Raw genomic sequence first — 17,596 nt, forward strand, 5'->3', positions numbered from 1 at the left:
TTAAAACACAACTACCGAGTAAAAAGTCTCTTATTTTTATTTACTGTGGATAAATTATTATAACTGAAATCACGTAAACCTCGAATCTTTATTTAATTGTGTGTTTTTTATTATTATTGTTAATTTCATTTTTATTTCGAAGGGCTTCACCGGATGTGGGGTCGCGTAACTGCTTCTGTCTTGACGTCGCTGGTAGGAAAAGGCGTAGCTAGTAAACATAAAGACAGAAAGACGAAAATAAAACCCTATTAAACCTTATTTTCGGTTCATGTACAAGTGTTTCGGCGTCGTCGGGTTTCCAGTTACCGCACGTGGTCGTCATAGTGACTGTCAACGTTCAGCAGAACGGGACTGTTGGGGCGTTAGCCACCTAGCCGTAGCCACAGCAGCAGCAGCAGCAGCCGTTAGCATTAGCATCAGCACCGGGGACGATAAAGATGATAGCGCTGATTAACAAGCTGCTGGACTGGTTCAAGGCGCTCTTCTGGAAGGAGGAGATGGAGCTGACCCTGGTGGGGCTGCAGTACTCCGGGAAGACGACCTTCGTCAACGTGATAGCGGTGAGTTGTAGCCGCTAACAGATGTGCTAACGCATCTGGCTGTAGCGTCCATTGTTATCCTGCAGAGGTGAGGTCAGCCAGACCCGAGCAGGACGGGGGCGATATTTTAGCGATTTAAACCTCAGAATGTGTTAAAAAAAAAAATAAAATAAAATAAAAAGCTGCTCATGTCTCTTGTGTTAGCTCAGGGGTGTCAAGCACGTTTTAGTTCGGGGGCTCAATTTGACCTCAAGTGTAGCCGGACCAGTAACGTCTTATTTATGCACTGATGTTCACTTTACCCGTGTTTTATATTCCGTAATTTATCCTCTGACCATTTCCTCTAGTGGGAATCGGTTCCTGTTTATAGGCTACTTATATTTAACACACGGATGTATCTGTGTAATACGGTAAAAGTAGCTCAATCAGTCATTGTGTGTGTGTAGCATCTGTGTAACGTTATATGGTCTCACCTGTAAATATTGTCCACATGCTAGAAAAACAACTTGTGCTTTACCTCCAATATATCACACTGTTTATGCTACATGCATTTACTGCTTACTGCACTTCTGGTTAGATACCAAAGTGCAATTGTAGTGTCCATTTATTTCATTGATCTGCACCCGTGTAATGACACACACAGTTTAATCTAATCGAGACTGACTGAATAATAACCTATAAACAAAGACTGTGTAAGACTTTTTTCCATTTTGTTTTAGTGCTAAGAAGAAAGAGTAATTTAAGGGAATATTTATTAAAAATATTTATCAAAATGAACTTTTGTAAGAAATAAGAAGGGGAATTTAGGCTCATTGCTGACGGCTGTTTAGTCTCAGTGTATTAATATTCACGCCTTACGAAGTGTGTTAGTGATCCATGTCTTAATCCAGTCCAAAATTATATAAAAGAAAAATGTTTAGAACTGTCAGTCTTGTTTTTCACCTCATATCTAACTTGTTATTCATTCATATCCATGTAAAACAATATTTGATAGATGAGGTTCTGCTCTTATTAAACATATATAACACACATGACAATTGTTATCATTTAAGGAGAAAATACTGCAGCCGTCATGTGTGTGTGTGTTTTTTTTTTGTGCTGCCATCTTTGCTGTATTAAACTCTGTGGTGTTATTGGGTTGATTAGATAGATAGATAGATAGATAGATAGATAGATAGATAGATAGATAGATAGATTAACTCAGTGATTCTGATGGAGGTAGACGGTGAAAGAGAGAAGAGAGAGAAAGACGTGTAGCAAAAAATAAAAAGATAGTTTTAGTCAAACAGTGGATGATACATTTAGCTAAAAACACAGTAAAATATAAAGGCCGTTCAATATAGTGAAACAGAAATAAAGCAAACATGGACTCAGAGGAGCAGCCGGACTTCAGGAGGCGGAGGGAGGTCGTTTCTACCGCGCTCCTTTGTTTTTACTGGACCGATACGTTTCTTTTCCCATTTAAACCTTTTATTTAAAGACAGAGCATCATATCAGTAAATGTGTTTCTGTGTTTCAGTCCGGACAGTTCAGCGAAGACATGATTCCCACGGTGGGATTCAACATGAGGAAGATCACTAAGGGCAACGTCACCATCAAGGTTCGTAGATGAATAAAGTCGTGAGGTTTTAAGCCCCGGTCTGGTCTCTAGAGTCCAGGTGTGAACCCACAGAGAGTCCGGTCCCGTTAAAGACCACCTCCTGAACAGCAGAGGACTTTACCTCATTCGTAGAACATCTACATGTCATTATAACACTTATTTAACTGCGTCTCCTCCTCCTCTCGTACCTGTAGCTGTGGGATATCGGTGGCCAGCCCCGGTTCAGGAGCATGTGGGAGCGTTACTGTCGAGGAGTCAGCGCCATCGTGTAAGTCCTGGTTTCCTAAGTGGTGGCAAGCGTCCTCTAAATGGGCCGCTGTGACATCTCTACTGGGACCAAACACAGCAGCAACAACCCTGGAAGACGGACAAGAGACGTCTGACAGCGAATCTCACAAAGTTTATGACAAGAGTTTGTCAAACTGTAGTTAAATGTTTATGTGGAGCTAAGGTGAGATAGAAACTAGGACTGGACGGTGTGACCAAACATGCATATCACAGTATTTTATTTTATTTTTTCATGAATAATCAGATGTTTCCAACATTTTGTTCTGGTTGAGAGAAGAATTACTGCGGTACATTGACTTAACATGACAATAAAATAGTTAATTAAGTGAATATAGAATAATTCCACACTAGCTCATGATTCTAATAAAGTGAGGAATCAGACAAAGACTGTTTCTGTCAGAATACAGAACCTTTTAAACATCTTTTAGCAGAGCCAGGGTGAAGTGTGTTTAAAGATAATTTATCAGTATATTACTCACAGTCCTTTAAACCAAATGATAAACAAGCTCCTTCTGCATCATTTGGACTTTCAGGACAAAACAATTAAATGCTGAAGCTCTATTTTGCAAGTGCAGCTTTTTGGGAATTTACCCTGCAACAAGAAATACTATCTTGTGATTGGCTGCAGACTGCCACCACCTCTTCTATTCATATATGTCTGATCTCCTTTATATACACTGTATGTTACTAATATGCAGCGACTTTTATCACTTCTCAGTGTGAGAAATGTCGTGTGGTGTGAACTTATTGCACAAAAAGTAGTGTGACTGTAGCTTTTAGCATAAAATGATTGTCAGTGTCGGATTCTTTGAAACCATGAAAACCTCCAAACCACAGACACGGTTCCTTTTTCTGCACAACTTTACCTCCACCAGCTCTCAGTGATGCAGCAACAATGAAAAGGCTGTGAAACTGTGTGTGAACGCTGTAAAATAAAGTCACATCATGATGAAAATGTGTGCGTTATTCGCTGTAAACCGTCCAGTCCTGGTAGAAAGCTTCAGGCGCAGTGAGTCAGGTTTCAGTAACTTATGTGTCTCCTTCTTACTCCAGCGTTAACGTTGAACGCATGTTTTGGTTCCGTTGCAGTTACATGGTGGACGCAGCCGACCCAGAGAAGATCGAAGCCTCCAAGAACGAACTCCACAACCTGCTGGACAAACCTCAGCTCCAAGGAATTCCTGTAAGAACAAGACCAGACCGGCCCGGATCTGACTGAACCAGGACTGAAACAGACTAAAAACTGATTTAACCTGACCTAACTAATTTAATAATCTGACCTGAGTTCGTTACTTCACGTACAGACTGAAAGACTGGACCTGTTTTCTTATATAAACAGAATGAGCTTTTGAAAATGAACCTTTTATTTCCTTTTATTATTGGTGTTTTTGTTAATGTGGGTCCAGTATCTGAAGGTTTCTCCTCGTGTCTCTCTTCAGGTTTTGGTTCTGGGGAATAAGCGGGATCTGCCTGGAGCTCTGGACGAGAAGGAGCTCATAGAGAGGATGTGAGTAACCTCACATGTAGCTACGCTAGCGCAAGTCACTTCCACTTCTACCTCATCAGTCTCTCACTCTGTAACAACTCCACCCAAACACTAAACTGTGTCTTTTTTCATTAGTGCGGTTAATTGTTGTTTCTACTTCCTGCTTCACTTTCGTTCATTTCATTCATTAGTTTATTGAACCGGGACAATGCACAATATTTCGGTCGTAATCCCAAAATAAGAAGATTCCTCTTTGACAGGACTTTAAGACCTCACAACTACAAATCATACAACAGACAATCAGACAACATTAAAACGAACAATATTAGAACAAAACAACAGCAGCTGGAGCATTTGTGTGAATTTCTCTGAACACGAGTCGTACAAAAGTCTGTGTCTCTAACCCTCCTCAGTTAACGCCACACATTCTTCATTAAGACGTGAGACAATGTTTAATTATCCCACGCTCATATTGGGATTATATACAAGCAATAAACAAACAATAACAGATCAGATCTGATGTATGTATACAGCTCTCTGACAGTCAATATGTACAGTTTATAAAGTATGTACAGTGTATATACAGTATGTACAGTTAATATAGTATGTACAGTGTATATACAGTATGTACAGTTTATATACAGTGTGTACAGTTTATATAGTATGTACAGTGTATATACAGTATCCACGCTAACGTCGTAGCCTCCACGTCAACTTAGCACTGAAGCTGCAGGTTACTCACACCCGATGCTTCGTTTCAGTGTCGCATTAAAGCCGCACGACTTTTACATTAGTATCGTAAAAATGTCTTTTGGCGATACTTGATTTTACATCGTGAAGTATTTTTAATATCCTGAAAAGAAAACAAAGGAGAAAGGAGCATAAACGATGGAGGAGAAGTGATAAAAGTCCTCATTCACCGAATTCGTGCCTCAGCGACGACTTGAGCAGAAGATGTAGAGAAGAGACGAGGGCCGGTCTCACTAACCTGGAAATGGTTCGGGTTTAACTGGAACTGTCACCACGAGGAGCAGCTCAACGGGAAATGATCCACATGGAGAATATGAAGCACTTTGTTAACAACATGAGGAAATGATGATGTGACGATCATTGGCTCATTCTGAGAAGAGAGAACGTTCAGACAAGAGCCACATGAAGGAAAATAAACAAGAAGCAAGAAGAAAATTTAACCAATCACATTTTAAAGGATAATGTCAGATCATATTCCTCATGGATTCCTGGTCAGGTCTCTGTGTCGTAGACCGGACTTAACCAGGATAAAAGAAGAAATATTCAGCTTCAAAGTCCCTGATTAATTAAATATTTATTTCATCCGATTTATATTTATTTCTGCAGGTTCTGAATTTGTGTGTTTCACTGTGAGATGATGAGAGCTGCTGCGTAAATTAATAAAACCTGAATCTGATTTAAATGTTGGCATTTAATAGACAGCTACAGAAAACCCTCAGGAACATCAGACGGTTGTTGGGTTAAAGTGTCGGCGTCTCTGTCTGTGACTGTTGGTTTTTATTTTAAGTTATTTGTGTGTTTTGTTTTTGTTTTAATCAGGAACCTGTCGGCCATCCAGGACAGAGAGATCTGCTGCTACTCCATCTCCTGCAAGGAGAAAGACAACATCGGTACAACAAACACACACACACACACGCACACACACACACGCACACACACACACACACACACACACACACACACACACACGCACACGCACACACACGTAAAGAACATTTATAAAAGCATTAAACCAGCTCCGTGTTCACTGGTCAGTGTGTAGACATTAGCTCTGTAGCCGCCACTAGAGGGCAGTGCTGTTATAAATGACTATTATCATTAATGGGTGGATGCTTCATTAATCCCCCAGAGAAATAAAAATAAAGATTATTTAAAAGACTCTAGGTTCTCTAAAGCCTCCTGAGACAGTTTTGATTCTTTTTTGACCTAGAGATTAAAAACTATCCCACAGAATGAACCTGTGTTTATTATTTAAACCTGTTAATTCATAGGACAAATCTGCAAATCAGATATTTACTTTCATCATGTTTCATTTATATGGAACTGGTTTTTACCTCAACAAACCCTGAAAGTGTTATTTAATGCATTAAATGGACGGGACAGATAAATGTAGTTTATTAAGGTCATGCTGCCTTTAGATGTGCGTTCTGGATGAGGAGAGGCCATGTGAACAGCGCCCCCTCGTGGTTTTTCACAAACCTGTAGCTGGAACTTGTCCATACGCTGTAAAGTGTTCAGGTTGATGGTAAATTCATAGATTAGATTTCAGTTTAAATTTTAGATTTTCACACAGTGGCACCGTCCTTTCACTGTGTCTTGTTGTTAGCATGCTAAGTGTTAGCCTCTGCGGCTTCTCATAACAGCTGATGGATAAACATGTTCAAACCTACCCACTATAATGTCTATTCGAAGCTCAGCGGAGTAGCTCTGTTTGGATTTATTTATCCCCGGATGAAATCTGCCCCGGGCCAATCAAACGGTTTGGGGGCGGGGCTTAATGTGGCGAAGGTGTTCGTTATGTTGCGCTCTCGTTCATACGTGAAAAGTCCGTTTATTGACGAGGCATCTGACGCTGTCCAGGGGGCACCTTGGACAGAGTACGCCGGCCCTTTAAGGGCGAGGAGCTGGGGGTGGTGGATGGGTGTGAAGGAATCTGTTCTCACCTCAGAGGTAAAACCAAAGTCTTTTAGAAGCGATGGATCTAGAAACTTATTCTGAGTTTGTTCACAGCCACATGGTGAAGATGGAGAAGTGGTCGTTCTGATTCTGGTGTCACATCTGTAGTAAAATATAACGATTTACTGATATAAGGACAAACAATTAACACTGATTAAGAACATAGTTAGTTATTACTGTTTATTCTTACTGAGGCCTGAACATTCAACCTCATCTGCTGCAGAGAATTAAATGATGAAAATGAACCAAACTGTCCTAAAGTGAACATAGAGTTTAAATGAAATTAAAAGCCTCCATGATTTATGGTTCATCCTGTGTCACACACAGAAGCTTAAAAGCTTTTTACGTCCTTCTGCACAAAAATGACACAAAACATCAACAGATTTTCACCCAAAGCTCCTGAAAGAAGACAAAGACGAACGAATCAGATAAATGAAGCAACATCACACAGCAAACAAATCCCAGATTTAATTCAGCGAAGTCTCATGACTGGCTGCGTCTAGAATGAGCAAAAACCTAAAGATCTCAATAAAAAAACGTTGTTACTGTCTCATGAGGTGTTTTTTTTTTCAGACGTATCCATATAAAATCCGTCAAATAACAACAAATAAATCAGGAGAATGTTGATGTTTAATAATCTTTCCTTTAAAAAACGGTGACATTTTATGATAAATAAGTGTAAATTTGTGCTCGTTGCTGTTTAGTCCTGGCTGCGTTTTTAGAATTTAGAAGAACACAGAACACAACACACACAACTGGACTTTATCCAAACGTCATAAATATCTCCCCCCCCCCTCCCTCCCTCCCCCCTCTCTCTGCAGACATCACTCTCCAGTGGTTGATCCAACACTCCCGGACTAAGAGGAGTTCCTGAGAAATGACTCGACCCGACAGAACAGGCCAAGCCCACCTGACCCCAAACCCCTCCCCCCTCCCTCCTCCTCCCCCCTCCCTCCCAGCTATCCTCCCCCCCGTCTACCTCTCCACCACCACATTAACCCCCCCCCCCCCCCCCCCCCCCGTGATGCACAGATACCTCTTAAATTAAAAGTTAAAGCAGAACCAGGAAGAACTCTGTGTTTTCTGGAGATTCATGACGGGATTTTTAAACATTTCTTTTAGTTTTGCATCGTCCTTCCTCCGTGTGAACGAGACCTGCAGACGTTCTGGTGAATACGACTTAAGTTCTTAATGTATAGTTTTTGTTTTAGCCTGTGAAAACACGTCCTCGGCTCCATCAGTGCAGGTGTTACTGGGGTTTCGGAGACATTTCGGTGCAGTATTTTCATTTGAATCCAGGAAACAGAAGCAGGACGCTCTGAGTTCCTGGTGATGGAGTGTTATTTATTCAGGGTTTGCAGGTCAGAGCCGGTGTTTGCTTTGTGGGAGCGCTGAAGGTGAAGTGGTATCCGTGCATCTGCTCAGATCCTCACAACAGACACAGTCATTTCATCACAACCTGAACCTGAGTAAAAAGGAAAAAGCCTGTTTTTCCTTTAACGGCCATAAAGAGACTGGTTTAGCCTCGTTAGCCTCGTTAGCATCGTTAGCATCGTTAGCCGACGCCTGTTGTGTGGATCTGATCTTTTCCCATCATCCTCCTCTTCCCCTCTCATCCTTTCCTCCATCCATCCCTTCATTATTTCACATTTATATAACCCCTCCTCCTCCTCCTCCTCTTCCTCCTCCTCCTCCTCTTCCTCCCCCGTCCGTTGTAAACTGCTTGTCCTCCTCCGTATTCCTTCTTTCTTCTCGTTTCTTAATTTTGGATGTTCTCTTTCTTCCCTCGTCGCCCCCTCGCCGTCTTTCTCTCTCTCTCTCTCTTTTTCTTTTTCTTTTCTGCCGAGCGACGGATTAAAAACCTTTTTATTGCACTGTTGATTTTTGGTTTTGTAAGATATTAATAATGAGAATAATGTTAATAATCTTCTTATTGTGACATAACCTGATCTGTCCAGACTTAAGGAAGTGGTACTTTAACTGGTTATCGTTTCTGTTCATATCTCTGTAATAAGCTTTTTGTTTGTTTCATATTTGTTTTATATTGTCTTTATTTTTTACCGTTGGTTCTTTTTGACTCGTAAAAATCCACCGTGGTCGTTCTGCTCTCAGGTGGCTGCTGATTGGACCAGAGGTGTCATGTGATCTCGTGTGTTAAATCATCAGCAGCTTTTAACTTTTAACATGTATTCATGTTATTTTATTTCCTGATTCGTGACGTCAGGTGCTTCTTTAAAACAAAAACGGAACAAAAATAAACCTAATAAAAAAGAGAAGGTCTGGCTGCAAACTCTGAATTAAAACAAATAGTTTGAATTTAATGAATTCATGCATCAAATCTTTAAATATTTACTTATTTAAAATGCAAAAATTCAACGACGTCATGCTGCTGTTTATTTATTGGTTTCTGATCAAAGACTTCAGATTTTTTCTTATTAAAATTGAGTTATAATCTGAATTATACAAAGATGAGACGTCAAACATTTAGGATTTAACCTGCAGCCTTTAATATTTAATCTGTCAGAGTTAGAGATCAGAGGACATTTTCACTTTAATGTGTGAAAATAATCCGTTCGTAGAATAAAAGGCTTGAAAATTCATCTTGTCTGTTTGAAAACAAAACCTCACAAAGATCCTCACGTCCTGGTCCAGCAGCCAATCAGACGGCAGAATGAATCAGCCTTTCTGTACTAAGTGGTCAAACATGTGGGAGCTTTACACTGTCGGGACAAACGAGATGTTTTCACACAGAAATATCGTCGTCTTTCCAAACAGCTGCGTGTTTCTGTCCCTCTGGATTTATTCCACCAGGAGAAAACCAGCAGCTCGTCAGCGTCCGTGTGAATCTGGTCTCGTTCCTCCTCAAACATCTTTATCCAAACGTTGGCTTTGACTCTTCAGAGACGTGAGGAACCTGTGGCGACGTACGCTTGAGCCAAACTCACGTACGTCGCTTCCACCGCGGCATCAACCATTTATTTCTTGATGCCGAAACCAAATTTAGTGCAAGATCCAACACCTTTATAACCAACAATGTGATGTTTGACCCACAAAGAGCGAGAGAGCGAGCGTCTCCTTTAGCTCGACAGTGAAAAGCTTCCGGTTTCTCAGAGCTTCTGTCTGAAGGAGCCGTGGTAACGTCGTTCTGCAGCTGCTTCAGGTCTCAGGTTCTGGTGTTTTCTGAACCAGCAACGCGACTCTTAGTTCTTCACACTAGACCAGATTAGAAAGAGGACGTCTCAGTCTGATCCTTCATGTGTTAAACGGTCGGTTCACCAGCCGCTGCTGTGGGTCCTGATCGCTGTCTTGTGTTTGCATGCTGAGGCCGGGGGGTGGGGGGGTTTATGGGGGGGTACGTACGTCCACGTCCGTGGCACCTGAGGATCTTAAAACGGCCTTAAAATCCAGTGTCAACCTGAGGGAGAGCGACGCAGGCGCACGACACAAAGAAGCGAACTGGAAACAAGTGCAATAAAGCAGCGAGCGTCGTGGTTTTAGCTGCTTCGTCTTCTCTCCCAGGATGAAATGACGCCCGTGGGCTCTCACTGCTTCTCTCACAGGCCGACACGTTGGAATTTGGTCAATGTGATTTGAAGTTTGACCTGTTTTTTTATTGTTTTTTTTATTTTATTTTACGGGAGATAATTTAGTGAAGACCTGTGATCCTGCACGTGCAAACTGAAGCTGATGGATTGTAATGGAGGCTAAAGCAAACAGCTCTGCAGTAAATGCTCCTCTCAACGTCAGAACTGGTAGTTTGTTTAGGAGGTGAACTGTCTGCGGTTTCTACTGTTATTTATATGAGGCCAAATAAGAAACCAGTGCAGTCAAACCAAGACGGAATTCACTCTAGAGAGATGTACCTAATAAACTGGCAGTTATGCCAAATACAGCTGCAGAATAAAACCTAAAGAAAGATCAACGTATGGTTTTACCTTAACATTAAATCAGTTGAGATGTTAAATCTCAGTGAGCTGCTGTTGGATCATTTCTGCAGCTAAAGACTGAAAAACTAAAATGATTTAACTCTACGTTTGCTCACTAAGTTGTAAGTTGCAGAGCTTTACGATGATCTGCAGCCTTGAACAATGAGCTACAAGGTGCATGAGTTTTAGGCAGAAACGTCGCAGAGAGAAGCGGCTCTGATGTGAACGTGGATCTGATCCAAAAGCTTCACTGACCCGGGTCTAGTTGGGATCGTTTGCTCGTGCAGGATGGACACGGTGGGACGGCCTGTCAGTCTGAACCTGTTTGTACATCATTGTTTGATTCAGTTGTTAAAATGTGTTTTAATAGAAACATGCTTGTGTATGATACTAATTAAATACTATGGAGAAACGGCGTCACGTTCCTCACTTCACCTGGAAAACAACACGGAGGAACGAGTGGAAGGACAGAATACGTCACGTTACACGTTAGAAGAGAATAGAAAACCTTTATTTGTCCCACAGTGGGGAAGTTGCAGTTTGCAACAGAAAACAAATAACAAGAATTAAAAAAAAATGGACTGTGTAAAAAATGAGATTAAAAAAGAAAAGAATAAAGAATGTGTAAGTATTGGCATCTATATGAAAAGTAGTTGGATTGTAACAAAAAGTATTGAATTGCAAATGAACATAACAGATATTAGGGCTGGGCGATACTAGCCCTGTATCGAGCCGATACCAAGTAAATACAGGGCTAGTATCGCTAAAGCCGATATCGATGCGTTTTTCTTGAAATATCATGATCATTGAATCACTTCGTAACTTTGCCTTTAGTTGATTATGATAAAATATTGGACAAATATTTTAGGCAAATAAAATTGTTTTTCACAATGTAAAACTACTGAAAAGTTTAAAACTTAAATAATTCTCCTTTTACTGAACTCAAATGTTTTAGAAAAACAAAACTCATTAATGCAAAATAAGAAAAAGGAACAATAATAAAAATATAAATGTGACAATGTAAACAACACAACAGTGGAAAATAGAGTCAGCTGAGCAAAATAAATAAACAAAAGCAACAATGTGATAATAAATATAAAAATCGTCTTCTCCTCCGTGTAACAGCATCAGTTCCAGCTGTGATGCTGAGATTTGAGTGTAAAACTTTAGAAGAAACTGAAACAAAATCGTATCGATCTCAGCGCGCTGGTATCGACACTGACCTTGGTATCGCTACTATCGAATATTAGATCGATACGTCCTGACAGATACTACAGAAGATTGTACACAGTACAGAGTGAGTAGTGAATGGTGAGAGTACGTTTACCTTCAGGAGTAATGATATTTCACATATTAGGAGCGTTCGTTGTGGAGCAAAACAGAAGTAAGAAAAGAAAGAAAAAACAAACAACAACTTTGTGTTCAGATCCCTGAAGTTTTACTCCTGGACTTTTATTCTCCTTTAAAGGTTGAGAGCTTTGTGAAGAAGGAAGGTTGGTCCCCCATCGTCTGTGATAAAGAATTAGCTGCAGGTTTAATTAACTCTGAATCCTTTCATCTTGAACGTATAAAATCAAACTATTTTTTTTTTTCTGCATCCTTTGCTGCAGTGTCAGTGCAGAGACAGCAGGTGGCGGCAGACACACACTGACTGTGTGTGATGAGGCCATGTGTCCTGAGGGGTCAAGCTCTCATTCAGACTAATTTGTCCCTTCATTAGAAGCAGCTGAGCTCAGCAGTTTGTCTGCAGGAAGCGTCCAGACCCAAGTTCATTCACCAAGACGACTGACGGGAGGAAAACTCAAAGTTCACCCCTGAGAGACTGGTTCGGGTTTTTATCCTGTTAAAACATGTTATTATCCAACATATCGTCCTCTACACATTAGCAGATTTTTATTTTTTAGCTGCTCTTTTTATTGTTTTGATCTTTCCCTCCATTTTCTTTCTTTTTTCTCCATGATTTCTACTGGTCCAGGTCTCTCTGGCTTCTCCTTTACTTCTCCTTTACTTCTCCTTTACTTCTCCTTTACTTCTCTTTCTGGTCCGTGGCTTCACAGACTAAACTTTAGTTCATTGGTTTAAAATATACAGAGACAACAAACATTAATAAATAAACATGAGCTCAGACAAGGCGGTTAATTTTCTGCCGTCGTCTCTGGGGCAGATGAAAGATAAAATAAAATAATAAAAATAACACTTTATGAAATACATCTCGTACAATAGAAATACAAGGATGGAAGGTATTATTATTATTTACCTGTTTAGCATTTTTACTTTTTAAATTGTTTTTTATTTTTTACGTTGGAGTCTATAAAAGGTTCTTGGACCGTGTCGGTGGTTGTGTTTGTGGACGAGTTGTCAGATGAGGTCACAGACTGGACGGAGCTGGGTCGGGTTTTTATTTTAGTGGATGGTCGACGGTGTAGAGGAGAGAGGAGAGAGGAGAGAGGAGAGAACCGAACCGAAGCTCAGATTTCTCATCGATTCTAAAGCAGATGAACAAAAAGGGGAAGAAGAAGGAGCTGAAAGGAGCATTTGGTCATTTGGTCATTTGGCCGTGACGTGATCGCACTGATAAAACCTCCAGACTAACTCCTCTCTCTGCTGCTTGTCAACAAGTGTGTGTGAAACTTCTCTTTCATAGCGCGAGTGTGGAGGAGGTGGAGGAGGTGGAGGAGCTCTACTTTTATCGCCACCAACAAAGAAGCAGGCCTCAGTGTTTCCTGTCTGCAGGACACGGTGCTCCCTCCTCCTCCACCTCCACCTCCTCCTCCACCTCCACCTCCACCGTGTGTGTGTGTTTGTTCCCAGCGAGAGTCAACCCAGCTCTCCATCGGGACCCCGAGCTCGTTGTCACGGCAACGGTATCCCCCTGCCTCCCTCCTCCTCCTCCTCCTCCTCCTCATCGCTCCTTCTTCCCTCATCAGTTTTCCCACAGAACAAAACCAACATTGTGCTCCAGGTCTCCTCTCTCTCTCTCTCTCTCTCTCTCTCTCTCTCTCTCTCTCTCTCTGAGTGTGTGTGTTTGGTCTTGTTTTTATCAGGTTCTGGGGGCCGAGTTCTCTGTGAAATACTAACGTTCACAGGGTTAAAACCTGCTGGGACCTGGTTTCAGAGAACAGGTGTGAATGAGATTTCAGTGAAGACACTGAGACCAGGAACTGAACATCACACAGAAAGTCTTAAAAGTATTGCAGGTCTTAAGTCTTTACGTCTATTTATTCACTTTTTTGTTTCAATGCACAGTTAGATTTTTATGAGCTTTAACTATTATAGTAGCTATGTTTGTGTTTCTCATTAACTCAGCCCACCCCAGCGATGTCCTGACTGACAATACACTTAGTTGTTTCTAAAGTAATTCTGATTTTCCTTATTTGTCGTCTTCGTGTCTTAAAAAGTTTTAAATTTAAACCCTGTGCAGAGTGGAAGGTCCTCTCAAAGATAGAGAGAGGAGTCTGAGTGTGTGTGTGTGTTTGCATGAGGCATTCAGGTCAGATTAGTTTGTGTTCACTGAGTACACACAAATACACACTCTCCCTTCATTCATCCATTCATTCATTCTGCACACACACACACACACACACACACATGCATACTCATGTTTCTGTCTCTGAACACACTCTCTCACCCTAATTATGACCTGAATATTTTAACCTAATGAACGAGTCATTTCATTTCCTCCTGATGTCATTAACTGACAGGAAGTAGCTCGTTCGTCGTCATCTGAATTCATGTTTCAGTTTAGAATTAGCCTCCAAGTACATGACACCATGACAGCTTCTCTAGCTGCAGTACATAGGTCATAAGCCACGCCCCTTCCATGTTAGTGGGCGGGGCCTGTGCGTTTAACTAAAACTACATCATATAAGCATGTAACACATCACGTATGTTTGAGTTGGTTAATATGAAGCTGAGGTTTGTTCAAGAGTCAATGTTTTGGAGAAGTTTAATTTTAGTTATTTATAAAAACAGGATGTGACATCGTGATGATTGACAGCTGGAATATTCTACCAATGTGAAACAGAATGAAGTTTTACTCAGTTTATTCCCACTGAGCTGTTTATATGGAGCATTTTTACTTAGTTTGAGCTTCTAAAATAATTCTAATCAGATTATTTGGGTCCATGTAAACCCAGCTCGTGCTGACATGGTTCAGTTATTTAAAATCCATTTTTAGGAAGAGGAGCGGACCGAGGACAGACCCTTGTGGAACTCTCACATTAATGTTTTTGCATTATTTATTTGCTATTTTGCAGCGTGGCCTCCAGAGAGACGTCCTGTTTTTCAGGGTTTTATTTATAAGTGTCGAGGAGATTTCTCATCAATTCAAAGGCAGATGGACAAAAGGAGCTGGAAGGAGAAATGAAGGAGCATTTGGTCGTTTAGTTGTGACGTGATCGCACTGATAAAACCTCCAGACTGACTCCATCCTCCCTCCAACTCTGTGGGAGTGGAAGCAGGAGGAGCTGAGGTCTGGATGTGACTGTGTGAAGCATCCCTCCACCTGGCTGCAGGGTGGAGGTGGAGGTGGGTGTGGATGTGGGCCTTGAACCTGTGACCTTCCCGTTACGTAACCACGGCCCTGCAGCTGGTTCCCGTCCAGTCGCTCCGTCCCCGAGACGCTCTGGCATGACCGATGGAGGTCTAGTCGTTCATTAGGGAACAGAGGCGTTCTGTTCGGGGGTTTGTACCAGAGGGGCGAGCTCTCATCACTACTAATGAGGACAACATCTCCAGCCTCCTGAAACTCTCTGTTCAAGCCCTCCTCCTCCTCCTCCTCCTCCCTGTCTCTCTGCTCTGCGACACATTCAAGAGGGACTGAAATATGCTTTTTAACCCTTTAACTGGCATCATAACCAGTGAACATCATTATATGTACAAATATCTAATATCTAAATATATACTTATTGAGATAGAGCCCGTTAGAACTGATGACCAAAGCTGGAAAACATACATCACACGGCTTCAGTATTTATATTGTGTTAATCTGAACAATCGTGTGAACATTTTATTAATAATACGTTAAAATACTCAGTGCACGTTAATAATATAGATTAAAAATGATATTTAATTGTGTTTCTTAGTGTGGAAGTCAAAGGGTTGATCCTTATAATGCGTTAGAAGTCTGTCCACGTCTCTTGCGTTAATGACTTAATCCACAACGTTTATCATCATCAGTGTCGTTCTTCACCTCATGTCCAACCTGTTATTCATTCGTATCCATGTAAACTCTGCTTTTTCGTTGAAGTGCAGTCACATGTCCCATCATTTCTTACCTACTGCTGGTGGCTAGGCTAATTAGCTGGGGTTTTCTAGTGTTTTATTTCCGTGGCTAGGCTAATTAGCTGGTGTTTTCTAGTGTTTTATTTCCGTGGCTAGGCTAATTAGCTGGTGACTGTTAGTGTTTTATTTCTGATCCTAGCAGAAGGGAGAGGTTTTGGTTGAAGTGTAGTCGCATGTCCCATCATCTCTGGCTAGGCTAGGCTAGGCTAGGCTAGTTAGGTCTGCTGGTTGGTTCTCCAGTTGGACTAAGCTTCTAAATTGAGCCAAATTTGATCCACAAAGCAACTAAATACTTTTTTAATGATCGATGCGGGCACCAGTATTCTAGCAGAGACTGTCTGTTGGACTTTTTTACACATTTTAACCTGCGATCCAAACACAGTCTCAGGGTTAAGGAATCGTTTCAAACAAGTGACATAAAAGTCAGCCTCATTCAGCTGAATCTGCTCATGTAAGTTCCAAACTAGTTTGGTGTGAGGTCTATTCCTAAAGGAAGCTCTGGGCTCCAGACCCGTCTTCATCTTTCCAGTCTATATGTTTTTCCTCCGAGTCTCTGTGGGACCAGAAAACATCGGCTCCTCTTTTCTGTAAATCCCATTGCGTGGGTTGCCGGGGGTAACCAGGCCAAGGACAGGGGAGAGGAAAGAGACTTTGAGTTCTTAAATTAACAGAACCGTGTGAGTGTGGATTTGGGCTGGTTTCCCATGGCAACGGGACAGTAGAGAGGCCATTGATATGCTGAGGAGCAGCTCTGTCCAGGGAGAAAATCCTCCTCCTCCTCCTCAGAGAGGACGAGAGGACGAGAGGACGGACGTTCACCAGTAATATACAGTATTACATATTTAATTATTATATATCTCAGATGCTTCGTACAGTATTTGTACATCTGGTGTAGTTGTATGCCAAACATATGCTCACGTATTTACTTCTGCACATTCATATCATGACCTCCAGAGACAAGCTCGTTAGGCTAATTGGTGACTCTACATTGACCCCAGGTGTGAATGTGAATGGTGTTTGTCTCAGTGTCAGTCCTGAGACAGGCTGGAGACCTGTCCAGGGTGGACCCCCCCCTCCCCCGGTACGGAAGATGAGATGAGATATTCATATCATGTATATATCATGTATGTAACATATTTATACTTTGCATATATTCCCAGGCCTCATTCAAAACACGTCTTAATCGGATCGTTACGACGCCGCTATTAGAACAGGACACTGACAGGAAGTTTACTTCCTCCCACTATGAGTTTCACTTAAACAGGAGCACACATTTCTGCCTGCGCCATCCACGGCAACAGTCATTCCTTGCCTTTATTGTGTCTCTGTGTAATAATGTTACTGGATACTGAATATTCTCACGATAAATAAATGATCTGCCTCAGATGACTTCAGTTAGTCTGAAGTTGAATCTATTTATTTTTTATTTTTGGTTGAAAGACAAAATAGAGGCATTCATTCATTTTGTTGGTGTCTTCTTTTTATGTCCATTTATTATTTATTAATGAGGTTTCTGGAGCTGTCCAAAAAGCAGCTTGCATAGAGTATGCTGGCCCTTTAAGAGTGAGGAGGTTGGGGTGGTGGATGGGCGTGTAGAAATCTTTATTTTTAAAGGAAATTTCTATAATAAAATTTAATGATTATGCACATTTTTTTTTTTAATCCGTTCCATCAGGATTGCTACATATACCATGACGAGCCAAAACATTATGACCAGATATGCTGCGTTCATTTTTTTTACGGGAGTCGATGATATGAAGCAACAAGC

At 41.3% G+C, this 17,596-nt stretch overlaps 1 protein-coding gene across 1 annotated transcript; it reads left to right on the plus strand.

The window, feature by feature from the left end:
- The first annotated feature begins 146 nt into the window (after window positions 1-146).
- On the plus strand, window positions 147-10,960 carry LOC125010088 (ADP-ribosylation factor-like protein 8A). The gene is made up of 7 exons (XM_047588441.1): window positions 147-560; window positions 2,059-2,139; window positions 2,334-2,407; window positions 3,517-3,610; window positions 3,867-3,934; window positions 5,483-5,553; window positions 7,441-10,960. Exons 1-7 carry the CDS (start codon window positions 438-440, stop codon window positions 7,491-7,493), a joined length of 564 nt encoding a protein of 187 aa, XP_047444397.1. The 5' UTR covers window positions 147-437; the 3' UTR covers window positions 7,494-10,960.
- Window positions 10,961-17,596: the final 6,636 nt, after the last annotated feature.

This window comes from Mugil cephalus, chromosome 1 (assembly GCF_022458985.1).
Source record: "Mugil cephalus isolate CIBA_MC_2020 chromosome 1, CIBA_Mcephalus_1.1, whole genome shotgun sequence".
Lineage (NCBI taxonomy): Eukaryota > Metazoa > Chordata > Actinopteri > Mugiliformes > Mugilidae > Mugil > Mugil cephalus.